This window comes from Chiloscyllium punctatum, chromosome 9, assembly GCF_047496795.1.
Source record: "Chiloscyllium punctatum isolate Juve2018m chromosome 9, sChiPun1.3, whole genome shotgun sequence".
NCBI lineage: Eukaryota > Metazoa > Chordata > Chondrichthyes > Orectolobiformes > Hemiscylliidae > Chiloscyllium > Chiloscyllium punctatum.
In genome coordinates, this window is record NC_092747.1 from 23,807,642 (window position 1) to 23,834,586 (window position 26,945).

The following is a 26,945-nucleotide window of genomic DNA, read 5'->3' on the forward strand; positions in this document are numbered from 1 at the left end:
CATACTCATTCCCCAATCTACCTAGAATTCTTTTCTGGCTTTAGAATATCAGCAAAATCCATTAGTTTTGTAGGGGGGAAAAGCAGGGGAGTTAACTTTGAGCCCAATGGCCGTTCTTCACAAGTTTTTTGCTTCATTCCATTAATTTTATCCTACACATAATACAGGAAAGTACCCCAAAATTGTTTTATTCCACCTTCTTAAAGCTCTTCAGTGATTATACCTCTCCCTGTAATATAAGCAGCTTTATGTTTAATGTAGGAAATTAACAACTGCTGAAATTTATGGCAAAGACACCTGGATCATTTTTCTCCCTCTTAATCTTAAAGCCATTCCAGAAGCCAAATAATCCAAACAGTTTACTGCATAAAATTAAGTTGTACTTAAAAATGATCCCCTTACTAATTTCTCATACAAAAAGAACAAGCATTGAGAAGTGATTTTCTAAATCAAATGAGAACTATTTTATTCATTATTCAAAATGTTGATTTGAAGCCATCAATGCACTTAAATTTTGAAGTATTCCTTTATTGCATTTGAATCGCTAATATCCTTTTCTTCCTCTGAATCGAGTTCTGTTATCCAGCTTTAAAACAAAATTAATTGGACATTAATAAAGTGCAATGTTATAATGCTGAAACAGCTATTGGGACAAATTAGGTATTAGTACAGCCATATCTTTCATGTATGATGAAACATTATACTCCATTAGTTTCTTCCAAATTCCCAACTTGTTTTTGCACTATAAATTGAAAAAAGGTACCAATAGAATAAGGGGAGAAAGTGAGGACTGCAGATGCTGGAGATCAGAGCTGAAAATGTGTTACTGGAAAAGCGCAGCAGGTCAGTCAGCATCCAAGGAACAGGAGAATCGACGTTTGGGGCATGAGCCTTCCTGAAGAAGGGCTCATGCCCCAAACGTCGATTCTCCTGCTCCTTGGATGCTGCCTGACCTGCTGCGCTTTTCCAGCAACACATTTTCAGCTACCAATAGAATAAGCCTTTTATATTTTGAGACAGTATCCTGAAGATCAACACTCTTATTGAACATATCTGCTCTATCCTGAGTTATTATTTCCTTAACAATCCCATTCTATCTCACACTTTTCAAAACCATGCTAAGTCATAAATCTGGAATTCGCAGTGAGCGGCAAAGCAAGTGCCTCAAAACAAAGTGCTGCTAAGAAAAGCAACAATGTCCGAGACAAGCACTTTGACTTTCCTGCCATGCAGCAGATTGTAGCATTCTGTAGTGGGGATCATGATTAGGGTGATACAGTAACGTGATCAGGCTGTAAAAACGTCCAATCACATTAAAAATCTGATAAACATGTGACCAAGTGTAGCATGAAAATCAATTAAAGGGATAAATAAAGATTGAGAAACAAATAACATGTAGAGAAAGAAGCTAAAATATCTTGAAGTTTAAAAAAATATCTAGTTATTAGTAATGATCCATAGACAGAATTATTTTTCAAGCCCAGGTCAACTGACCAATAATAATTACTACTCATGCACCGTTAAAAACTTGGCTACACCTGTTATAGGTTTCTAATAACCTTGCTAGAGCGAAGGGAAATCTTCACAACTGAGTGACCATATTATGTAGTTAGGGGAGACTGGCAATTCAGCCTATAGTGAAGCTGACAATAACAGACCATCACCTTCAGCACTTCTGCAAGCTACCTGCCACATGCTAAATCCTGAATATACAACTAGTTTCAGAGGGGTAATAATAACCAACACTGAGTTTATTTTGAAGTCATTCCTCAACATCTGACTAAGGCTACAATGTCAGAATTACCAATATAATTTTGTGGGCAACAGTCACCAAATCAAAAGCATAAACATGTTAGATGAGATCCAAGAGAGTTGGAAGATTGGCTATCACTAAACTCTCAAATCAAAACTTGTAAGAAGGTGCTTTGGAATTTTGTGAAATCCTCCAAAAATGGTGCCGTAATATGGGCATGGATTTAAAAAACACTAAAAATGGCTATTTAAGATTGATACATACCATTGATCTTTTACATTCAAAGAAAGTACGTTGTAATGCTGTGCAATGTCCTTCTTTTAGGCACTGTTTTGGTGTCTTTCCTTCCTACTTGAAATACAAAGGAATTAGAATTTAGGTGTATTGGATTAGGTTTGTCTGTTTGCTAAATAAGACATGAAGAGAGCTAGTCCACTGACTATTGGCATTTTGGGAGTAATTTAGCTAGGTATTGCTTCCAAAGGTGTACTAATATAATTGCTAACAGTTTGCACTCAGGAAGTCTTGCTTTGCTCCATTGAATCATACAATGGATAGGGCACAGAAAGGGGTTATGTAACAAAGTTCCAGGTCCCTGGTGTAAAGTCGTCAGAAAATATGCGATGTCCAGAACTGAATAATGTCATAGAAATAGTCCAGCACAGTTACCTACTGAATATTGTCAGCACATCTAGTAGTTTGCTTTTGCACGGCTTCTATTTTTTTGTATTCCATGACTTCAATTACAAAACCAAAAATGCCACATATCTTTTCACCTGCGTTCAGGCAAATTTAATCAGCTGATTAGATTAGATTAGTTACTGTGTGGAAACAGGCCCTTCGGCCCAACAAGTCCACACCAACCCACCGAAGCACAAACCACCCAGATCCCATTCTCCTACATTTACCCCTTCACCTAACACTACGGGCAATTTAGCAGGGCCAATTCACTTAACCTGCACATTTTTGGACTGTGGGAGGAAACCAGAGCACCCGGAGGAAACCCACGCAGACACGGGGAGAATGTGCAAACTCCACACAGTCAGTCACCTGAGGTGGGAATTGAACCCAGGTCTCTGGCACTGTGAGTCAGCAGTGCTAACCACTGTGCCAGCGGGCTGCCCAATGAGAATCTTATCACATTATAAATTAAGAAATTATTCTAACATATTATCAACTTCAGTTGTACAGTCTTACACTCAGTGCCATATATAAGTGTTACGATAAGTTGTCTGCTATTATTAAAGGGTGCCATCCTTAGAACGATAGAGAAACCATCGGCATCCGAGGAACAGGAAAAACAGAAGTGTTGAAGGTTTGGGTGTCGTTCAGCACCTTCAGCACGCAGTCATGTTCCAGTAAGCAGCTCCTCAGGTCCTCCCTGACCCCGGCACACGCTCTGCCGTCCTCCTCCTTCTCCTCATAATACTTTGGCATCACTGGGCCGCCGGGAAGTCAACACAAGGACGAGCCTCCCTCGCTGGCTCGTTCGTTCACCCGCCCACAGAGTCCCTAATCCTCTACAAAGGTCGCGCCCAGCCCTCCGATCACTCTAGAACAGGATCATCCCCTTCCTCACTACATTGAGACACAGACACAACATCTTATCGACGTGAACTAACCACGACCTTTCACCTTCCCGCCCGCTGACTGCTGGGATGAGGGGGGGGGGTGGAGCGGGAAACTCGCCAAGTCAATGCCGCATGGAACCTTGGGGCTTGTAGTTCCTCCTTCACGCATCTGTCCCCTTGCCCGCGCGCGAAAGACTACAGCTCCCCTGCGGCACCGCGCCAAGGCGTTCGCAGTCCCGCTGGCTCCACGTCGTGGCGCATGCGCCTGGCGAAGGACCACAACACCCAGGCAGCCCCGCGGCAGTGCGACGTTGGAGCCGTTACCTGTGACGGTCGGGGTTTGTTTTCTGATTCGGCTGAAGGTGTGGGGGGAGGGTACTCCCTTATACATCCCCCCCCTCCACCATCCTTGGGGTCTGGGTTAGTCGTGCCCTGAGGTAAGATCACACAGCTAGGGAACTCTGGGGCAATGGCGGACGGACGCTGTTTCCGGACCGTGTTGTCAGGGAGGCCGAGGGAGATCACTGGGCCTCCCCTGGTCAAAAGGATCCGTCCCGGGGAGATCACTGGGCCTCCCCTGGTCAAAAGGATCCGTCCCGGGGAGATCACTGGGCCTCCCCTGGTCAAAAGGATCTGTCCCGGGGAGATCATTTGGTCAGAAGGATCTCCTCCAGGGTGTGCAGTTAGGAGCTGCACCTTATAGGCAACAAAGATGTGAAATTCTGAAACAGGAATCGCTGGAGAAACTGAGCAGGTCGAGCAGCATCTGTGGAGAGAAGCGTCGACTCCCCTTCTCCTTTGCTGCTGCTTGATCTGCTGTGCTTTTTCCAGCTCAACTCTTTATCCACTCTGACTCTCCAGCATCTGCTGTTCTCACCATCTCCTCAGTCGAGAGAAAGCAAAATTAGCAACGTTAATGTGCATTTAATGTCCATTGAACCTTCTGTTTTTGTTTAAGATTTCTAGCACCCGCAGTTCTTTGTTTTAGTTTTAATTTGGGAGTCTGGCTGTCTTATCCCATTGTTGAACATTATTCTGCTGCATAATTCACAAATGGTTTTGGATTCATCTTTTCTGTGTTCATTCATTCACATCGTGATTTCAGAGAATTAACTGCCAATGAGTTAAATTCTGCTCTGAGTTGTCAGGGAAGAGTTGTCTGAGTTGTCATTCCTGAAGAAGGGCTGATGCCCGAAATGTCGATTCTCCTGCTCCTTTGATGCCTGGCCTGCTGCGCTTTTCCAGCAACACATTTTCAGCTCTGATCTCCAGCATCAGCAGTCCTCACTTTCGCCTAAATTCTGCTCTGTACCTGCTCTTTACACATTTCATAAGAGGTAAAAGGTAGAATTGTATGTGCCATCCATTTTCTTCTCAATTCCTCCCTCTAATGTGTTCTGATGATCTTCACCCTCCAAAAACTGTCTCTGTCTAAAACAAAAAAGAACTCAATGAACTGCAGTTGCTTGAATCAGAAACATAAACAGAAATGACTGGAAAAGCTCAACAGATATGGCAGCATCAGTGGAGAAAAATTAGAGTTATGTTTTGTGACCAGTGACCCTTCTTTGGATCTGTCTACTGTCTGCTGTAATGATATGACTATAGTATTGTATTTTTCTGTCATTTTGTTATTAGATTCCATTTTTCTTCAGCCATTTCTAGCATTTCTTCATTTATCTTTCTGTCTGTGTATGATATGTAGAAAGTTCACCTACAGTGGATGTGTCAGCTGACAGGGAGAAGGTGGGAGAATGTCGATAAATGAATTTCACATGAAAGCTGTATCAGGAACAATTGGCCAAATGCCATCCTTCTGCATTAATATCATTGATTATATGATGTTCACATTCAATTTTATTTATTTCTTTTGTTGTGATGAAGTGCAGACCTAATGAGCAGCATGTTCATTTCAGTTGCTGAATAGTAGCACCTGTTGGAAGCTGGGTCTGAGATCATATTTGTGATCTTTGTGATAGTCATCGCTACCTTTGTTATTGTCTACTGTATGCATGGAACAGGGTCATTTGTTGAGGAATTAACCTGAATTGAAGACTTGAAGGGAAAAAAAGCAAAATGAGATTCTATCAATTTCAAAACTTCTGAGATTTAAAACAATGTTTTCAATATGATATGTTTGTCATTCAACAGAAAAATGTCGATCATTTCAGGGACTCCGCTGGTTATGTACTAGCGCTTGCACTTGTCATGTCAGCATGCCTCAGAAATTTCATGTAGTTACATGCTTTTGAAGAATTGCTTTGGTTATATGCAGGCAAATGTGGACATGGGGGCCATTTTACTGCTTTGTAACGATTTCTAAGGATTGTCTTCTTTGCTTCAGGTTGTCTACTTGAGATGTGACTATCTTTCGGAAGCTATAGTCTGAAGCCTTTTATCGCTACTTGCCATAGTGGGTAGCTCGTTTCATTTGCTCAAGCTCTGTTTTGAGCTTAAACAAGTTTGCTGGGAAAAATTCTGGTAATAGATTCTGGAATTTTTAAAATAACTTTGCAATGGTTGCAAGTAATAATTTATAACAAAGGTCTTATGATATGGTGCTCCTGTTTTTGATAACTAACTTTCAAAATGTTAAAAGGAATTAGGGAAAGAGTACCATCAGCAATTAAAAGATGCTTTGTGATGTCCTCTGACCTACACCCCTAAACAACATTTCTGACTGCAGATTTGTGGAAATGACCTCACTAACCTATTAAGTTGGTTCAGTGAATACATTGCTGTTGCAGCTTTGCACCATCTGGCTGCGTTGAAAAGTAAATTGCTTTTTAAAATATTGCAAATGTAATGTATGCAGTGTTAATACTGGTACTTTAACATAGTTACGTATTTAATGTACATTTCTATATAGTCACAATCCAGATTTGATATTTATTGGCTTAAGTTAAAAGTGATGAAAGCAAAATTCAGCAAACATACAGTGTCAGTCAAGGTATTACAGTCATTTCATCAGTTTGATGGCAGATTTCTTACAAATAGGAATAATTCAGGTAAGCATGTTATTGCCAAACCACAGAAGATTGGTTAGCAATTCGTGTACATGTTTGGAAACTGAATAGTGCAGGAAAGTATGATTGGAAGTGTAATATAAAAATGTTCTAATTTAGATTTTGTGCTATTTTGTGCAGCAGATATGTTACCAACGACAAGTTATAGTCCCATCAGTCAAGGGAATGGTGCACTAAGTTCCCGGGATGCTGCACGACACACAGCTGGAGCCAAGCGGTACAAATACCTCAGGCGGCTCTTTCGTTTTAAGCAGATGGATTTTGAATTTGCCATGTGGCAGATGTTGTACCTGTTTACATCCCCACAGATGGTATACAGAAATTTTCATTACAGAAAACAGACAAAGGACCAGTGGGCCAGAGATGACCCTGCTTTCCTAGTTTTGCTCAGTATCTGGTTATGTGGTGAGTGTCCTTAAAAAAAAATTCCATTGCAAGAAGCCCTATTATTGGACATGAATTGTGATGTGAAGTAGAGAATGCTGCCTGTTGCATGATTATTCATGACTAATGTCACTCTAAGATTGACAGTAACATAAACAATTCTTAGGTTTAGTTTGAGAATTTTGTAAACAGTTGTACAAAACTTGAACATTGCTGAAAAGAGAAACCTGTTGAAGCTTTTCCTCTCTCACGCATTAGGCCATTAATGCTACAATGCCAGGTTTCAAACAATCATGACCATTTATACCACAGAAGAATGGAGTGTTAATGGTTAGCAAATAAAATCTGTTTGGCTGAGCCAATATCATTGAACAAGCAATGAGAACTGTAGGATTCCCAGGTCGCTCAGATTAATGCTTAAACATATCACTTTTGATGGCAGAGAATGCGCCTCTGTATATACATGTATGTAAATAAACCCCAATACGTACTTATTCAACTATCCCAATTTATTTTAAATTTAAATTCTTCAACTGCCTAAGGGGATTTGAACTTGTGTCTCTGAGCGATTGGTCCAAACCTGTTAGTTTTTGATCCAGTAACATATCCATTATGCTACTATACCCTTAGTATGGGATTCTAGAAGTCTCAATGTAAATTAGATCTATTCATCCAGTCTGATTCCAGTGTCTACTTTTATTCTGTGCTCCTGCCTATAATTTTCCAAATGTGTATTTAAATCCCTTTTAGGTCCTTTCATTGTTTCAACTTCAATAATCTCTTCTGCAATGCATTCATTTCCTAATAGCATGAACAATAAAAGAGCAAAGGACTGCTACAAATATGTTGTTTGTTCATAATTTGCATTTTACTGAGTTACTGATTTGAGTGGCCAAATGGCCTGTCTGTGCTATCATTTTCATGATTCAATGTTCAACCTTCTTGCCAATTTTATGATGTCTGTTGCAAATTAGTCCTTGGGTTAAAAAACATTTGTAAAACAATGCATTGTGGTGAAAATTTGTAAGAATGCAGTATAATAATGTTTTTATTTGTTCTTTCTAGTCTCTACCATAGGTTTTGGATTTGTATTAGGAATGGGATTTTTTGAAACAATGAAGCTTTTACTTTGGGTTGTCTTCATTGATTGTGTGGGAGTTGGATTACTGATCGCAACATTAATGTGGTACGTTTTAAAACATTTCACTTTAGTACCTTGGCCTTGCTACTAGGCATATCGAGTGCAGGAGACATAGAATCATAGAGATGTACAGCATGGAAACAGACCCTTCGGTCCAACCGTCCTTGGGTCTCTTTTATATCTTTCCCCTCTCACCCTAAACCTATGCCCTCTAGTTCTGGACTCCCCGACCCCAGGAAAAAGACTTTGTCTATTTATCCTATCCATTCCCCTCATAATTTTGTAAACCTCTATAATTTCACCCCTTAGCCTCCAATGCTCCAGGGAAAACAGCCCCAGCCTGTTCAGCCTCTCCCTGAAGCTCAGATCCTCCAAACCTGGCAACATCCTTGTAAATCTTTTCTGAACCCTTTCAAGTTTCACAACGTCTTTCCGATAGGAAGTAGAGATGTGGAGCAATATTAATTTAAGTAATTGCACTTAATTACTGTGGGCGGCACGGTGGCACAGTGGTTAGCACTGCTGCCTCACAGCGCCGGAGACCCGGGTTCAATTCCCGCCTCAGGCGACTGACTGTGTGGAGTTTGCATGTTCTCCCCGTGTCTGCGTGGGTTTCCTCCGGGTGCTCCGGTTTCCTCCCACAGTCCAAAGATGTGCAGATCAGGTGAATTGGCCATGCTAAATTGCCCGTAGTGTTAGGTAAGGGGTAGATGTAGATGTAGGGGTATGGGTGGGTTACGCTTCGGCGGGGCGGTGTGGACTTGTTGGGCCGAAGGGCCTGTTTCCACACTGTAAGTAATCTAATCTAATCTAATCTAATCTAATAAACAGGCAATCGGTAGCCTGATTTGATGCTAATGAAATAATTTATTAACATGTGCTTTTCAGTAAAGAGCAATGTAACTTAATAAATGTATGGCAACTACTGTCTTAAATGTCTACATTTAAATTACTACATTAGGCCCTCTTGTGGAGTAATGATAGTCTCCCTCCCCTTCACTGGGAGGCCTAAATTCAAGTCCCATTTGCTTTAGAAAGTGTGTAATGACATCTTTGAACAGCATTATTAGAAAAATAGATTAAATTTTAAAAAGCAGGGCCTCATTTCTGTTTGTTCTTTTGCCGCTGGTCTATCATTTGCTGTGAGAACCAATCTATCCCTCTTTGGCTCTTGATCGTATGATAATCAGATTCACAGATTGCTGCTATTTGGAAGAAGATCACTTGGCCCATTGTGTAAAACAACAGGGATGTTACTGTAATTTTCAAGTCCCCTACAACAAAACTTCTAAACTTCCCTACCCTTCCCCAATTCTTTTTTTTCATTGTCTTGAATTGCCTCCTACTCTACACTGTGTGAACAAAACAATACAGATATTGTCATCTATTTCTCTTGCCCCGTCTCCCTCTTCCCCCCACAAGCCCCCCTCAGACACATATACACATACACAGACACCACTTAAACTTTATACCTGAACATTCCTTCCTGACATTCTGTGCATACTTTGAACCTCTTCCAGTCCTGTCTCCCAGTTTGTAACTCCTCTGCTTTGACTCCAATCTGTGTCCTTCCATTTCTTCCTCTATGTTGTGCCACTGTTGATGTTGATCCTTAGATTGTCATGCCCTTAAACTCTGGAATAAATTTCCAATCCCCTCTCTTTTTCTTCAATATGATGGGGTGGCATGGTGGCTCAGTGGTTAGCATTGCTGCTTTACAACACCAAGGACCCGGGTTCAATTCCCACCTTGGGCAACTGTCTGTGTGGAGTTTGCACATTCTCCTCGTTTCTGCGTGGGTTTCCTCCGGGTGCACCAGTTTCCTCCTGCAGTCCAAAGATGTGCAGGTTAGGTGAATTGGCCATGCTAAATTGCCCATAGTACTAGGTGCATTAGTCAGGGGTAAATGTAGGGGAATGGGACTGGGTGGGTTGCTCTTTGGAGGGTCAGTGTGGACTTGTTCGGCCGAAGGCCTGTTTTCACACTGAAGGGAATCTAATCATCATTTTCTTCACAAGGTTCCTCAAGTAAAACTGTTCTTAGTCTTAGTAGTTGTTTGTTTATCCTCAAGTATTGGGACCATCTTAATGTTAAAACATTGATAAAAGTCCAATCAGCTGTTCTGTTATGAGTACACTGTGATATTTTGTTTCTAGGTTTATTACCAACAAATATTTGATGAAGCCTCAGAGTAAAGGCTATGATGTGGAATGGGGATATGCATTTGACATTCACCTGAATGCTTTCTATCCACTCCTTGTGATCTTGCATTTTATTCAACTGTTCTTTATTAATCGTAAGTGTACTATTTACGTTTACAAAGGTTAATTTTTTGAGCACGTTAAAATTCTTCATTGTTGTTTCAAACTAAATCCTGCCTCCGTGTACCTAAAACACTGAAAAAATAGAAGGGCCAAACTTACTTTGAATTGTATGGTCTTGAAGTTAAGTGTGGCACAATTAACGTTACTGGAGGTATATGCATTCTAGTACCACCTAACCTTTAATTGCACTACAGTTCTTTTAAAAACTGCTCACAAGTCTTTGCTATTGACTTGTTTAAATGTATCTTGGGAGAAACTGTATTTTACAAATTTCAGGGTTAATCTCAGCCCCACTAGCAGCAAAGGTGCTACAGTGGGGGCTGAATAATACTGGTTATGAAGATACAAATTGGACTGAGGTTCTACACCAAGTCCCTACCCAGCAATTACCGCTGGAAATATACGAATGCTGGCATTGTGGTTCAGTATTGGACTCTTTTGTGATGTTCCTGAGATCAGTAAGTTTGGCTGATGCTCGGACTCTATAACAGATATAAGGAAATGGTGCTGGAGAGTGCTTGTCAAAACCTGTCATTCAGGAGAAAAGGAGCCAAGTGGTGGAAAAAGAACAAAAAATTTTTAAATCAGACACTGCCCAGACTCCTTTCAACTATATTTACAATGTCACAATAAATTACCGCTATTGGTCTTTATTGGTTTTGTCTAAAATTATGCTATGATGCGTTCACTGATTATGTTCTTTATTTGCAATAAATATGTTATTCATTGCAATGATGTCATTGATAGTAATCATGTGTCATGGGAGGGAGAGGGAAGACCACCATAATTGTTAGCTCCGATTTTCACTAAATCATCTTGATTACCAAAGTTGCTCCATCTCGGCTTACGTTTTCAAAGTTTAGTTTTTATTTCAAACGTCATGATGATCAGTTAAATCACCACTACACTTGCACACTATACTCTGTTAATTCTGATCAAAGATTGTTCAATAGCAGAATGGAGGAAGAGACTCAATATTGTCTTTTCAGGGTAGAAAAGTAAAGTTGCCTTAGTTCCAGCAAAACATTGGTCTGCTCTCTCATTAGAGAGACAGCTGGTGGTGAGTTTAATATCAGGTTAGGGACAAGTCTGAGAAGGTGGGATCTTCAAGGTAACCTCAACCGGTGTGGGAATTGAACCCACTTTGTTAGCATCGCTTTGCAATGCAAATCAGCCAGCTGAGCTAACTGTTAGGAAATCTGAGCCAGAATCTATTGATAAAATAACTAGGTTTGGTTACCGAATTAAACAAAATAATCCAAGGTGCCCTGTTTCTTAAACTGACCAGTTTCTTGCTGTATGTTACTGCTCAAATGTTTGTTTATGCAGTTATTGTAACATTGATGTTTGTGCTGCAAATCCAGCCAAGATTATAACGTTTTGTGAAGGTTGTAGTTGTATTTAAGCAAGTAATTAATCTTGAATATTTGCTTTGCAGACATTATCATCAGAGATGGGTTTCTTGCTTACTTTGTTGGTAACATCTTCTGGCTGGTTGGCGTTGGATATTACATCTATATTACTTTTCTTGGATATAGTGGTAAATATTAAGTTTTATAATGTTTTATGAACTTTTTTATGAACCCAAAATGAAAGGAGCTAAGTTGTCCACATTTAATTCCTTTGCTTAGTTATTATCTAAGAATATTGTCCTCAGGCGCTGACATTCACTGAAAGTTCAACTCTGTATGGGAGGCTGGGCAAGCATGTCTTTGCTTAACATTCACTTGTGATTTTCAGGAGAGGTCACACCATACTGTTTGTTTTGATATTTGCTCTGAGAAGAACTAGTAAAAATGTCCACCTTAGTCCATATGATCCTGTCCTGCTGTGCAGTGATTTATGTGTTTAATCCACACTCTGCAGCAAGCCATTTGGATTATACCAAGCTGAGTTTGAAGACTTCAGTTATTATGAGAGGAATTGGACCAGTTTACATGAAGTATGCAGCTGCTATTAGCTGAATATATAATGATTTGTTGTTGAATTACAGGAAATAGACTGGAGTTAGTCCATATAATAACCCACATGGTTTATTTTCCTTTGAACAGTTTTCATTTCATGTAGCTACCTATTTATTTTGCAGCTCAGAAACAAGCCCTTCAGCCCACTTATTCTTTGTTGATGCTTGTGCTGCACACAAGCCTCCTATCCTTCATCATCTGACTCCAGCAGCATATTCAATTCCTTTCTCCCTTATGTGGCCATGCACTTATTTAGCATTTTTCTTCTTTTAGCATTGCCATTTCTGAAGAACACAGTTGCCCTACTATATCCATTTGGCCTCCTCATCCTTTTGTTCTTGTTATCGCTGGGACTGGGATGGAACTTCACGAAAGGACTGTGCTGGTTCTACAAGTACAGAGTTCAGTAGAAGATTCAATTATCTAATAAAACAGTTGCTAAATATTATGGTTGCTTTTGCTGTGTTGACAACGTGTAATGCAGCTTTAACATTTGTATGATTTGTAAATAAGTACATACTGATATCTACATACCCAGAGATATTTAAGGGATATTTCCAAGAGGAGAATTGCTTTGTTTTTAAATGTTTACTCAATTGTGGCAGAACGTTTTCTATTGCGTGAATGGTTGATCATTGAACCCAGATACCAGATCAGATTGTATATTTTATATTGATCAAACCTTTCAATGAAGTGCATTCCTTTATTAGCAATAGATCTGACAATTTTTTTACAGGTCATAATCTTTTATTAGGAATCTTTAATAAATATTTTCTTTCTGTCTTTCCCTACTTGAGCTATTGCGTCTATGGATGTACTCATAGGAGAGGGAAGGGAGAGTGAGAATTCCATCTGGAAGGGACTGGGCAGCACTTATTCTTGAGTGAAGGGGACTGTGGGGAGAATTTGGAAAGAGGAAGGAAGTTGTCTTTTAATTTTCAATTTATATTTCCTTGGTCTTGGTTAATGAAATTCTCTCCTTTCCAGTTAAAGCATATGACAGGCTAAACAAAAACTGAATGAATTCTTAAAGTCTCCACATGTGAGCCCACTTGCTCACACTTCCTATGCAAGCTGTAAAACTGGTTAAATTATGTTTTTCTTTGGTTGGGGGTGGGCAAGGGGAATGGGAAACAAATATTCAGGTAGTATTATCTGACCAGTTTGTGTGTTAACAAATTTGAAGGCCTACCAGAAGATATACATTTTTAACAAAAATAAAGTATTGATGCGAACAAAGACTAATGCTAATTTCTTCTGTGAACATTAATTATATAAATTATTAGAGATGTGAGGTTGCTTGTGTATTAAAGTATTGACATCAAACAGGTAATAGGGTACTATAACAACAACTTAGACATAAATGGTGCTTTAATATACTAAAATGCATATCAAACAAAATTCAATGCTTCCTATGTAACAAGAAATTAGACAGATGATACAGTTTGGTCAAAAAAGTTGGCTTTGAGCAGTACTATTAAACCAGAGAGAGGGGTTGGGCTCACTAGAGCTTGACCTAGACAGCTAAAAGCATAATTACCAGCTGTGGTTTAATGGAAGTTTTAAGTGGAAGCAACCAAATTAGAAGGGCACGTAGCTCTCGGGATTACAAAGACAAGAAGGGATTGAATGTTGGGAAAATTTAAAAAGAATAAATGTTTTATAATTGTGATGTTAGACACGTAAGAACAGGAACAAGACATTCAGTCTTTTGAGCCTGCTTCACCAATCAGTGAGATCATAGCTGGTCTATGCCATTTTCCTGCACATGATCTCATGAGAGATCATGCCTCACAAACTTGTTAAGAGCTCTTTGATGAAGTGACCAGGAAGGTTGACAAGGGCAGAATGGTAGATGTAGTCTAAATAGATTTCAGTAAGGCTTTTGATAAGGTTCCACATGGTAGGCTGTTTTGGAAGATAATATTGCATGGAATCCAGGGGGAGCTGGCAAATTGGATACCCAGTTGGTTTGACGGTAGGAAACAGAGGGTAATAGTGGAAGGATTCTTGTCGGACTGGAGGCTTGTGACTAGTGGAATGCCTCAGGTGTTAATGCTGGGCCCATTGCTGTTTGTTATCTATATCAATGATTTAGATGAGAATGTAAAAGGCATGATTAGTAAGTTTGCAGATGACACTAAAGTTTGAGGTATTGTGGACAGTGAGGAAGGTTGTCAGGAATTGCAGCAGGACCTTGATCAGCTGAGGAAGTGGGTGGAGAAATGGCAAACAGAATTTAATAAGTCTTGCATTTTGGAAAGTCAAATCAAGGAAGGAGTTTTATGGTGAATGGTAAAGCTTTAAGATGTGGGCGGCACGTTGTGACAATGGTTAGCGCTGCTGCCTCACAGCGCCAGAGACCCGGGTTCAATTCCCGCCTCAGGCAGCTGTCTGTATGGAGTTTGCACATTCTCCCTGTGTCTGCGTGCGTTCCCTCTGGGTGCTCCAGTTTCCTCCCACAGTCCAAAAATGTGCAGGTTAGGTGAATTGGCCAATGCTAAATTGCTGTAGTGTTAGGTGAGGGGGTAAATGTAAGGGAATGGGTCTGGGTAGGTTGCTCTTCGGAGGGTCGGTGTGGACTTGTTGGGCCAAAGGGCCTGTTTCCACACTGTAAGTAAGTAATCTAATCTAATCAAGTGTAGTTGAACCGAGGGACCTTGGAGTTCAGGTTCTCCGAAAATAGAGTCACAGGTAGATGGCAGTGACGAAGGCTTTTGGCACACTGGCCTTCATCAGTCAGGGCATTGAGTATAGAAGTTGGGAACCTATGGTGCAGTTTTACAGGACGTTGGTGAGGCTACACTTGGAATATTGTGTTCAGTTTTGGTCACCTTGCTAAAGGAAGGATGTTATTAAACTGGAAAGAGTGCTGAAGAAATTTACAAGGATGTTGCCAGGACTTAATGGTCTGAGTTATAGGAAGAGGTTGGACAAGCTACATCATAGGAGACTGAGGGGGGATTCTTATAGAAGTGTATAAGATCATAACAGACATAAATAGGATAAATGAACTCAGTCTTTTTCCCAGGGTTGGGGAATCAAGGGCTAGAGGGCATCAGTTTAAGGTTATAGGGGAAAGAATAAAAAGGAACCTGAGGGACAACCTTTTTACACACCGTGTGGTACATATTTGAAATGAACTGCCAGTGGAAGTGGTTGAGGTTGATTAATAATATTTAAAAGGCATTTGAGCAAATACATGGATAGGAAAGGTTTAGAAGGATATGGGCAAAGTGCAGAGAAATGGGATTAGTGTTAATAGACATTTTGGTCGGCATGCATCAGTTTGGGCCAAAGGATTTGTCTGTATGCTGTAGGACTCTATGACTCGAAATTCCTGATGCCATTTGCCTCCAGAAATCTATTCATTTTTTGTCTTGATCATGTTCACTGATTGAGTTTCTCTAACCTCTGAATGAGAAAATTCCTCTGCCTCTCAGTCTTGCATATATTACTCATGGCATTATGTTTTGTGGTTTTAGACTCATCGCCCAGAGGAAACATGTTATTTACATTCATCCTGTCACACTTGTAAAGACTACATCTTTTTACTTTTCTATATTTTTGAGTACGGATTAAAGAATAGTTTTGCTGCAAATTTTAAATACAAATGGACTGACAGTCATTGCAAGCATCATTTACACAGCTAATTGTTTGAGCAGTAGTTGAAAAGTAGTTTGCAAATGAGCTGGAGCGACATGTGTATACAGACAGTGATTCAGTTGGCAGCAAGTATTTGATTGGTCTGTCAATGAGTGACCAGTTATCAATGATGAAGGTCTTTCTGCCTGTATTCAACTATGTGATTGGCTGTCTGGGAGCTGAACAGCTTGAGACCGTGAACAGAATAGTGGGAAGCCAACTGATCTCCTTCAGGTCAGAAGCTTTCTCTGTTCTTTGCAATGAAGCCACTTTAAGTAAAGAAAAACCACCTCATCTTTGCAGTTGCTCTAAGTTGTGACTTGCAGTTAAAAATTGAGAAATTTTATATGTGTGAACCAGACACCTTTACTTCTTGAAAACCAATGAAAACTTCCAGAGAAGGAAGACCAAGAAGCAGCACTCTGATCAGCTCAAGAACCATCTCCTGAAATCATAAGACCATTAAAAATATGAATAGGAATAGGCCTTTTGGTCCCTCAAGCCTTCTCTACCATTCAGTAGGATCATGGCTGAGCCAAATTTCCTAATGTCCACTTTCCTGTTTTTTTTCCCCCATGACCCTTGATTCCCTAGCTGATCAAAAATCTATCTATCTCAGCCTTAATTATACGTAAGGACTCCACTTCCATAGCTTTCTGTGGCAGGAGCTCCAAAGACTCTCAATCTCCTGCACATGAAATTCCTCCTCATCTTTGTCTTAAATTGGCATTCCTTCATTTTGAGACTATGTCCTGGTCCTAGATACTCCCAGGAGAGGAAATATCCCTTAGTATTTCAATGATGTCACATCTCATTGTTCTAAACTTAAGGGAGAAGAGTTTAAACCTGTTTAGCTTTTGCTCATAAGACAATCCCTCCATACCTGGGATCATCTTAGCGAACGTTCTCTGAACGGCCTCCAATGAAATGACATCTTTCCTTAAATAAGGAGACCAAAACTACTCTCAGTACTCCAGATGTGGTCTCGCCAGCACCTTGTACAGTTGTAATAAACCTTCCTTACTCTTCTACCCTAATCCCCTTGAACTAAGGGCCAATATTCCATTAGCCTTTTTGATTACCTGCTGTATCTGTATACTAGCTTTTTGGGTTTTGCGCACAAATACCCCCGTGTTTCTTTGTGTTGCATCTTTCTGCAGTTTTACTCCATTTAAATAATACTCTATTCTTTTGTTCCCCCTTCTAAAATGAACAACTTCATATTTCCCACATTATGTTCCATTTACCAACTGAAAAAGAACTCCTTATCCCCAGTCGCTCTTTCTTGCCCTTTGCCAATATATTACCTCCAGCATTGTGAACTCTATCTTATAACTTTATCTTTTGTGAGATACTTTGTCAAATGCCATCTAAAAGTCCATATAGAGTGAATCTATTGGTTCCCCTCTATCCACTCTGGTTGAAGCTTCCTTGTAAAACTCTATAGATTGGTTAGGCATGATTTCCTTTTCATGAAGCCATGCTGATTCTGCTTGATTAGATTATGATTTCCCCAAAGTTCTGCTATTACTTGCTTAATAATTTATTCCAACATTTTTCCAGCAATAGATGTTAAGCTAAACGGCCTATAGTTATCCACTTTTTGCCCCCCCCTTCCTGTTTGAATAGGGGTGTCACATTCACAGTTTAACAATCTTCTGGCACTTTTCCAGAATCCAGAGACGTTAAGGAAAATTGCAACCAATGCATCCATATCTCTGTGGCTACCTCTGTAAGGATCCTAGAATGCAAGCGTCAGGGTCAGAGAACTTATCTGCCTTTAGCCCCATTAGTTTGTCTAATACTACTTCCTCAGTGATGGTGATGGTTCGTAATTCCTGCCCCATCTTCTTTAATAACGTGATGTTTAAATTATCTTCCACCATAAAAACTGATGCAAAATATCTGTTTAACACCACCATATTTCGTTGTTCATTTTCTGAGGGGCCTATGTTCATTTTGACCCCTCTCTTCCTTTTTATATATTTAAAGAAGTTCTTACTGTCAGTTTTTACATTCCTCACTAGTTTGCCCTCAGTTTATTTTCTCTGTCTTCACTATCTTTCTAGTCCTCCTTTGCAGGAATTTCAATTTATTCCAGTTTTTTTGGGCTATCATTGTGGCCTCTTTACAATTTATACAGATGATTCGGAATTGGGGACCACAGTGTCAAAATCTACCGGTAATACAGACGAGTGGCAGAGCAAAGTGTGCAGAGGACTGTTAAACTTTGCAGAGGAATGTAAATACATTGAGTGACTGGGCAAAGGTCTGGCAGATGGAATACAATGTTAGTAAATGTGAAGTCATACATTTTGGTCGGAGTAACAGCAAAATAGGTTATTACTTGCATGGCAAAAAGTTGCAGCATGCTGATTTACAGAGGGGCCTGGGTGCCCTTGTGCATGAATCGCAGAAGGCTGGTCTGTAGGTACAACAAGTAATTAGGAAGGCAAATGGAATTTTGTTCTTTACTGCTAAAGGGGTTGATTTTCAAAGCAGAGAGGTTATGTTACAGCTGTACAAGGTGCTGGTGAGGCCTACATGGAGTACTGTGTGCAGGTTTGGTCTCCTTACTTAAGAAAGGATGGGGTGCAGAGGAGGTTCACTCGGTTGATTCCAAAGTTGAGGGGGTTGGTTTATAAGAAGAGACTGAGTAGATTGGGATTATATTCATTGGATTCAGAAGAATGATGGGGCATCTTATAGAAACATAAAATTATGAAGGGAATAGATAAGATAGAAATAGATAGGATGAGACTAGGACAAGAGGGCATGGCCTCAAGATTAGAGGGAGCAGGTTTAGAACTGAACTGAGAAGGAACTTCTTCATCCAGAAGGTTGTTAATCTATGGAATTCCTTGCCCAAGGAAGTAGTTGATGCTACTTCAGTATTCACTTTTAAAGCTAAGGTAGATACTTTTTTGAAAAATGAAGGAATTGAGGGATATGGTGAAAACGCGGGTAAGTGGAGCTGAGACCACAAAAAGATTAGCCATGAACAGACTCGAGGGACTGGACGAACTACTCCTGCTCGTAGTTCTTATGTACTTTAAACTTTATACTGTCCTTAACTTCGTTGGTTGGCCATAGTTGGTTTACCCTTCTCTTAGTATCTTGCCTCCTTACTGGGATGTATTATAGAGTCATAGAGTCATGCCGATGTACAGCATGGAAACAGACCCTATGGTCCAACTCATCCATGCCGACCAGATATCCCAACCCAATCTAGTCCCACCTGCCAGCACCCGACCCATATCCCTCCAAACCCTTCCTATTCATATACCCATCCAAATGCCTTTTAAATGTTGCAATAATACCAGCCTCCACCACTTCCTCTGGCAGCTCATGCCATACACATACCACCCTCTGAATGAAAAAGTTGCCCCTTAGGTCTCTTTTATATCTTTCCCCTCTCACCCTAAACCTATGCCCTCTAGTTCTGGACTCCCTGGCCCCAGGGAAAATACTTTGTCTATTTACCCTATCCATGCCCCTCATAATTTTGTAAACCTTTATAAGGTCACCCCTCAGCCTCCGATGCTCCAGGGAAAACAGACCCCGCCTGTTCAGCCTCTCCCTATAGCTCAGATCCTCCAACCCTGGCAACATCCTTGTAAATCTTTTCTGAACCCTTGCAAAGTTTCACAACATCTTTCCGATAGGAAGGAGACTAGAATTGCACGCAATATTCCAATAGTGGCCTAAACAATGTCCTGTACAGCCGCAACATGACCTCCCAACTCCTGTACTCAATACTCTAACCAATAAAAGAAAGCATACCCAAATGCCTTCTTCACTATCCTATCTATCTGCGACTCCACTTTCAAGGAGCTATGAACCTGCACTCTAAGGTTTCTTTGTTCAGCAACACTCCCTCAGACCTTACCATTAAGTCCTGATCTGATTTGCTTTCCCACAATGGAGCACCTCGCATTTATCTGAATTAAACTGCATCTGCCACTTCTCAGTCCATTGGCCCATCTGGTCAAGATCCTGTTGTAATCACCTCTTCACTGTCCACTACACCTCCAATTTTGGTGTCATCTGCAAACTTACTAACTGTACCTCTTATGCTCGCATCCAAATTATTTATGTAAATGACAAAAAGTAGAGGACCCAGCACTGATCCTTGTGGCACTCCACTGGTCACAGGCTTCCAGTCTGAAAAACAACCCTCTACCACCACCCTCTGTCTTCTACCTTTGAGCCAGTTCTGTATCCAAATTGCTAGTTCTCCCTGTATTCCGTGAGATTTAACCTTGCTAACCAGTCTCCCATGGGGAACCTTATTGAACACCTTACTGCAGTCCATATAGATAACCTTTCTGCCCTCATCAGTCCTCTTTGTCACTTCTTCAAAAAATTCAATCAAGACATGATTTCCCACTCACAAAGCCATGTTGACTATCCCTAATAAGTCCTTACCTTTCCAAATACATGTACATCCTGTCACTCAGGATTCCCTCCAACAACTTGCCCACCACAGTTGTCAGGCTCACTGGTCTATAGTTCCCTGGCTAGTCCTTACCACCCTTCCTAAACAGTGGCACCATGTTAGCCAACCTCCAGTCTTCCGGCACCTCACCTGTGACTATCGATGATACAAGTATCTCAGCAAGAGGCCCAGCAATCACTTCTCTAGCTTCCCATTATTGCTGAGAGTCATGAAAAACCTGCTTAAAGGTTTGCCATTGCTTTCTTTCTGTTCATTTCTTCTAATCTACCTGCCAAGTTCACTTTGGCTAACTCTATCCTCATTTCATTGTAATTTCCTTTATTTAAGTTAAAACACAATTGTTTCCAATCCAAATTTCTCATTCTCAAACTGAATATTAAATTCTGTCATGTTATGATCACTACTTCCTAGTGGATCTTTTATTCTGAAGCCATTTATTAAAATCGCCTCATCTAGCATTATCAGATCCAAGATAGTCTGCTCTCTGGTTGGCTCAGTGACCCTATAATGCATTCTATGAATTTGTCGTCATGGCTACCATTTCCAATTTAATTAATCTAATCAACATGAAGATTAAGGTCACACATAGTTACAGCTCTATTCTTCTTACATGCTCCTTTTATTTGTTGACTAATAGCATTTCCCACAGAGTGGCTATTGTTTAGGGATATGTACACTTCTCCTACCAATGCCTTCTCTTCCTTGCTTTGTTTTACTCTGCCCAAATGGAGTCTACATCATCTGAATCTAGATCAACTCTCTTCATTTCATCTCTTATTAATAGTGTTACCCATCTTTTTCAACCCTCCTGTCTCTCCGAATGTTTAGATCCCAGTTTTAATCTCCTTGTAACTATGTTTCCATAATGGCTATGAGATCATTCTCATTTACATCGATTTGTGCCATCAGTTCAACTACCTTATTCCGAAATATGAATTATGATACAAAGCCTTCAAATATGTTGTATCACATTTCTCTACACTTTTATGGTTCCTTGGTTCAATATGACATTAGCACATTCTGTCCCTTTTTATTTTCTGGTGACAGTCAGCCCCATTGCCAAATTACAATCCTACCTTCTCTTTTACCTTTGATTTTATAGTTTTTCATGAAATGGACCCCCCCCACCCCCACCCCGCCCATTTAATTTTAAATTGCCCTGGTTTTACGATTCACCAGGACCCAGCATGATTCAGGTGTGGCCTGTCCTACTGGAATAGTTCTTTCCTTCCCCAGTACATGGTGCCAATGTCCCATGAATTAAAACCCACTTCTTTCACACCAATCTTTGAGCCACATGTTTAGCTCTTTAATCTTGTTAACCCTATGTAAATTAGCTTGTGACTCAGTTAGTAATCAGAAGATTAAGATGTTTTTGGTTCTGCTTTTCAATTTAGCACCTAGCTGTTCATATTCCCTCAGCAGAAACCCTTATTACCGATAACTATGTGGAACCATGACAACTGGCTCTTTCCCTCCCACTCCAAGTTCCTCTGCAGCCCAGATGAGATATCCCGAACTTGGGCATCAGGCAGGCAATGCAGCCTTCAGGATTTGATCCTGGCCACAGAGAACAGTGGGTTTTCCCCTGTCTATGCTATCCCCAATTACAACTGCAATTTCTCTCTTTTACCACCTTCTCCCCCCCCCCCCCCCCCCCCCCCAACCTTGAATGGCTCTTTGTACCACAGGGCTATAATCAGTTTGCCCATCCACCCTAGAGCCAGAACCTCAAACATGTTAGACAAGGTCAAGGGCAAGATCTTGTGAACAGAGCCCACTGAACTGCATTCCCAGTCTTCTCTCTGTTCATAACACTTATGGTTTTTTCCTGTCTGTGTATATGTATGTAAGAAAGAGTTTATAAAGGAATTAAAGTTTTAATCCTTGAGTTATATGCCAACAGTTTGTAATTTTTTTTATCTGTAGTGAGAGTCTATTTATTCATAATCAACAGTAATTCTTATTAAGTACAGAAACCTGATTCTGAACGTCAGGTAAATTGGGGAACTTTGTGTACATTTTAAAATCTTTAACATTTGCGATGGTTCTGGGGCTAACTGATCTTGAGTACCGTGGTGCTATGCCAGTGAGACATAACAGCCTGGAAGAATTTTATAATTTACAATCAGCTCATAGCTCATTCTTCAAAATGACAGCAAATACAGATCCAGTCTCCTGAACCTTTCATTCAACAATTTCATCATCCCAGGGATTAATCTGATGAACCTCTGTTGCAGTTCCTCTGTGGTAAGTGTATCCCTCCTTTGATAAGGCAGGCAAAACTATACAATACTCCAGGTGACATTTTATCAATGCTGTACACAACTGCACCAAGACAGCTTTACTCCTGTACTCAAACACCTTTGTGATAGAGGTCAACATACAATTTGCCTTCCCAATTACTATGTGCAATTGCATGCTGGCTTTTAGTGGTACTTGAATAAATACACCTAGGTTCCTTCAGACAGTCGCAGTTCCCAACCTCCCACCATTTAGGAAATACTTTGGCATTAACTTTTTTCCAACCAAAATGAAGAACTTCAGACTTCTTATATTCTACCTGCCATGTCCTATCCAATTGACACAGCTTTTCCAAGTCCACCTGAAGCTTCCTTGCATTATCCTTACAGTTTATATTCTCACCAAGATTAGGGTCATCAGCAAACTTGGAAAAATTACTATTGGTCCCCACATGCAAATTATTTGCATACAGTGTGAAGAGCTGTAGACCTAGAATTATTAGTAACTGCAGTAATCAACTAGTAACAGCATACTACTTGGAGAATGATCCATTTCCTCCTGCTCTCTGCTTTCTGCCTGTTAACCAACTGTCAATCCAGTCTGGTATATTTCCTCTCATACCATGTGATCTAATTTTATTTCATAACTTCTGAAGAGCTTTATCAGAAGTCTTCTAAACATCTAAGTACACCACACACACTATTTCCTTTTCAATGCTACAAAGTACTACCTCCAAAAGACTACAATAGGTTTGCCAAACGTGATTTTCCTCTCATAAATCCATGTTGTCTCTGCCTGTTTTATCATTCTTTTCTAACTGTCCAGTTATTGCATTCTTTATGATTAATTCTAAAGCATATGCTGATCTGTGGTCAGCCCAGGACTGGGGTCCAAAGTGCCTGCAGAGTGTTAGTCAGTCGTCAGTTCAGAGTAGCGAATTGTCTGTCCAGGGTATCATCAATAACAAGGCCAATCCATTTCTGGGAGCCTAGTGTAGTGGAGGGAATGGTCACTGTGATAGTTAGCAGTTGAATTTTGGGGTCTGGGTATTGGAAGCTGAAGTTTGGGTGGTGTACAGTCTCAAGAGTGTGGTGCTGGAAAAGTACAGCAAGTCAGGCAGCATTCGAGCAGGAGAATCGACATTTTGGGCAAAAGCCCTTCATCAGGTGTATAGTCTCGTGAAGTGGACTGTGGGGTCAAGCAATCTAAGACTTCAGATGGCGTTGATTTGCAAGGCAAGAGGTTCAGCAGATGCCTCAATTGTGAGGGGCTCCAGGGAAAAATTGGAGTCCTCAGTAGTGACAATGATGGGCAACGCTGTAGGTGGGATGGGTGTTGGGGTCAGAACAAGATAGTGAAAATGAACAGAATAGTGGGAAAATGATGGGGGGTGGGGGGGGGTGCAGAGGCAGGGAAGTGATAGTTTGGCACATAAATGGCCCAATGAGAAAGCAATCTCGCTTTTCTTTCTTTCTTGAATTTTGTTTTACCTTCCTTTCAAAATAGCTGTGCAACACTTTATTGAAGCAGAAATGGCTAAACCCAAAGTGGGAGGAGATTTCATGGGGATGTAGTTACATATTTCATGTTGTGGTCATTTGAGAGCTTGTCCGATGTTTCAGGAGCCCGGTAGATGAACAGTCAGGCTCAGCTGTGCTCAATGGTTACACTGCCAACAATAAAGTAATGCCATTCTGACAAGAAATGCAGGCCAAGAAACATTCACCTGCATATGAAAAGCTGTAAAATAATTGATCACTCCAGAGAAGTCAGCATGGGCCTTGGCAGGAGTGATACCATCTCAGACAACCTTCACCACACTTAATCTCCAAAGTAAAAAATCTATTTCTGTGCTGTTAATTGAGTGGTAAATCCTGTCCAGTAGAGCCAGGATAGCTTCCCTGCCTTTCAAATATAGTGTGGAGAAATACATTGTATCCAGCCAAATACATAGATGTAACTTTAAGGTCCCATCCAAATGACCTCACTTCCAACAGTGAACACTTCCCTCAATACCACATTAATTGTGACCTTAGATTTTTGTGCTCCAGCCTTGAGTAGGACTTGAAACCTAGAATCTTGGGACTCAAAAGATGTAACTGGGTCACCAACAAACTGCAGAGATATTGGAAGTGGCCATAATCTTCCAATCTCCTTTAAGAGACAGGTGCGGTGCTAGAAGACCTAATAAAGGCTGTAAGAATAAACCCAGCAACCACAGGTCAGTCAATTTATCCTAGGTGGTGGAAAGGCTTTAAGTAATAATTTTCCAGGCCCAAATTAATGGTCACTTGGACCAAGTGCAGGTTAATCAAGGAAAGCCAGCACAGATTTTTTTAAAGGCAAATTGTTTTTTGCTGGGATGGCTGAGAGGCTTGATGAGCTTAACACGGTTTATATGGTAAACATTGATTTCTAAAGGTCTTTGGTAATAGATTTACCGACAAAGCTCAAGAAATAAAAGAGACAGTGGCAGCATGAATATGAAGTTATGTGAGTGACAAGAAGCAAAATTGTGATAATTGGTTATAAAATCAGATAATGCTGAAAAAATATATACTGGAAAAACACAGCAGTCCAGGTAGCATTTGTAGAGAGAGAAACAGAGCTAAAATTTCAGATGAAGACGTTTCATCAGGACTGAGGGCCCAACCTGAAATATTAGCTCCGTCTTCCTCCCCATAATTTCTGCCATACTTACTGTCTGCTTCCACCATTTTATCGTTTCATTTCAGACTTCCAACATTTGCAGCATTTTGCTTTTGTGTAGTGGGAACTGGATGTTTTCAGACTGGAGAAAGTTGATCTGAGGGCCACTGATTTCCTTGATATAAATTAATGACTTGGACTTGGTTATGAAGGGCACAAGCATGTAGATGGCATACAGCTTGGAGATATTGTGAGGACGGTAGAGATAAACTTCAAGAGGAAACAACTCAGCTGGTGGAATCGATAGACACAATGACAATGACCTTATAGCAAATTACCTTAATGCAGAGAGGTCTGAAGTGATACATTTTGGTAGCAAGAATGTAAAAATGCAATATAAAGTTGAGGTGTTACTCTAAAGAAGAGGTAGTAACAAAGACCTAGCATGAATTTGAACAATACACTGAAGTTGGCAGGTAGGTTTCAGAAGTGGTTAAAAAGGCGTAGGGGAACTAAGTTTTTATTCAATTCTCTTGTGGGTTATAGGTGTCACTGCTAGCCAGCATTTATTCCCCATCCCTAGTTGCCTTTGAACTGAGTGGCTTGCTAGGCCATTTCAAAGAGCCGATGAGAGTCAACCACATTGCTGTGAGTCTGGAGTCACATGTAGGCCAGACCAGCTGAGGGTGACAGATTTCCTTCCCTGAAGGACATTAATGAACCAGATAGGTTTTCCAACAATGGTTTCATGGTCATCTGTAGATTCTTAATTCCAGATAATTAGTGAATTCAAATTCCACCATCTATCAAAATTGGATTTGAATGCCGGTCTCCAGAAATTAGCTGAGTTTCTGGATTAATAATCTAGCAATAATACCACTAGGCCATCATCTCCTCATTTGTAAATAAATGAATAGGAGGTATAGTAACCTTTGCAAAACAGTGATTCAGCCTTCACTAATATTTTGTGTAGAGTTCTGGACAGTGCATTTTAGGATGTCTTCAAAGAAATTGCAGAAAAACATAAGAATGGTTCCAGGGATGAGGGAGTTCAGTTATGTGGATAAGATTGGAAGAGCTGGGGTAATTGTCCTTTGAGAAGGCTGAAAGTAGATTCAATAGTGGTGTTAAAAATCATGAAGGGGGTCTGACAGGGTAAATAGAGAGAGACTGGTTAAAAAAGTCAAGAACAAATAGTGTCAGATTTAAGATGATTGTCAGTGAAGCAGTGATGATGATGCTAGGGACAGGTCTTATAATGTAGCAAGTGGTTAGGATCTGGAATGCACTGACTGGAGGCAAATGTATTTGCAGTTTTCCAAAGAGAATTGCATAAGAGTCTAAAGAGAAATGACTTACAGTCCAACAGATAAAGTGTGGGTGTGGGAGACTATAAATTGTTCTTGCAGGGATTAATGTGAACACATCAGGATAAATGGCCTCCTCCTTTGTGATTCAGTAGATGACTCATTCCAATTCTAAATTCAGTCTGACCGTAGCTCAATTTTGGGTATTTTGTTATGTTGTGTGGTTCCAGAATTTGTGCAAAGAGGATCGTTGGACCTCACACAAGACACAGCAAGGAAATCTGATACAGTCAATCACACACCACACTGATTTGGAAATGTTATTTACCCTGTCTGTATTGTCACTTTGTAAAAATCTTGCAATTCCCCATTCACCATGACACCTGTTCACTCTGGTGGTTGTAAAAGATCTCTTGGGGTTGAATTTCCCAGCCCCTGAACAACTTGGGCAATGGTGAGTCAATTAGGAAAATATGAT

At 40.4% G+C, this 26,945-nt stretch overlaps 2 protein-coding genes across 4 annotated transcripts; one reads left to right on the plus strand and one right to left on the minus strand.

Annotated features, from left to right (window-relative positions):
• Positions 1-440: 440 nt before the first annotated feature.
• Positions 441-3,416, minus strand: coa5 (cytochrome C oxidase assembly factor 5). Its single transcript, XM_072577027.1, has 3 exons — positions 3,089-3,416; positions 2,018-2,101; positions 441-586 (listed from the first exon to the last, which is right to left on the minus strand). Exons 1-3 carry the CDS (start codon positions 3,188-3,190, stop codon positions 545-547), a joined length of 228 nt encoding a protein of 75 aa, XP_072433128.1. The 5' UTR covers positions 3,191-3,416; the 3' UTR covers positions 441-544.
• Positions 3,417-3,587: 171 nt separating this feature from the next.
• Positions 3,588-22,164, plus strand: unc50 (unc-50 homolog (C. elegans)). 3 transcript variants are annotated; one of them, XM_072577028.1, is made up of 6 exons: positions 3,588-3,761; positions 6,471-6,755; positions 7,800-7,920; positions 10,032-10,171; positions 11,638-11,739; positions 12,437-22,164. In XM_072577028.1, exons 2-6 carry the CDS (start codon positions 6,476-6,478, stop codon positions 12,571-12,573), a joined length of 780 nt encoding a protein of 259 aa, XP_072433129.1. In that variant the 5' UTR covers positions 3,588-3,761; positions 6,471-6,475; the 3' UTR covers positions 12,574-22,164. The 3 variants fall into 3 exon arrangements, with proteins under 3 accessions (XP_072433129.1, XP_072433130.1, XP_072433131.1); XM_072577029.1 differs by having other exon boundaries at positions 6,474-6,755; XM_072577030.1 differs by lacking the exon at positions 3,588-3,761 and adding an exon at positions 3,836-4,078 and having other exon boundaries at positions 6,474-6,755.
• The last annotated feature ends 4,781 nt before the right edge of the window (positions 22,165-26,945 follow it).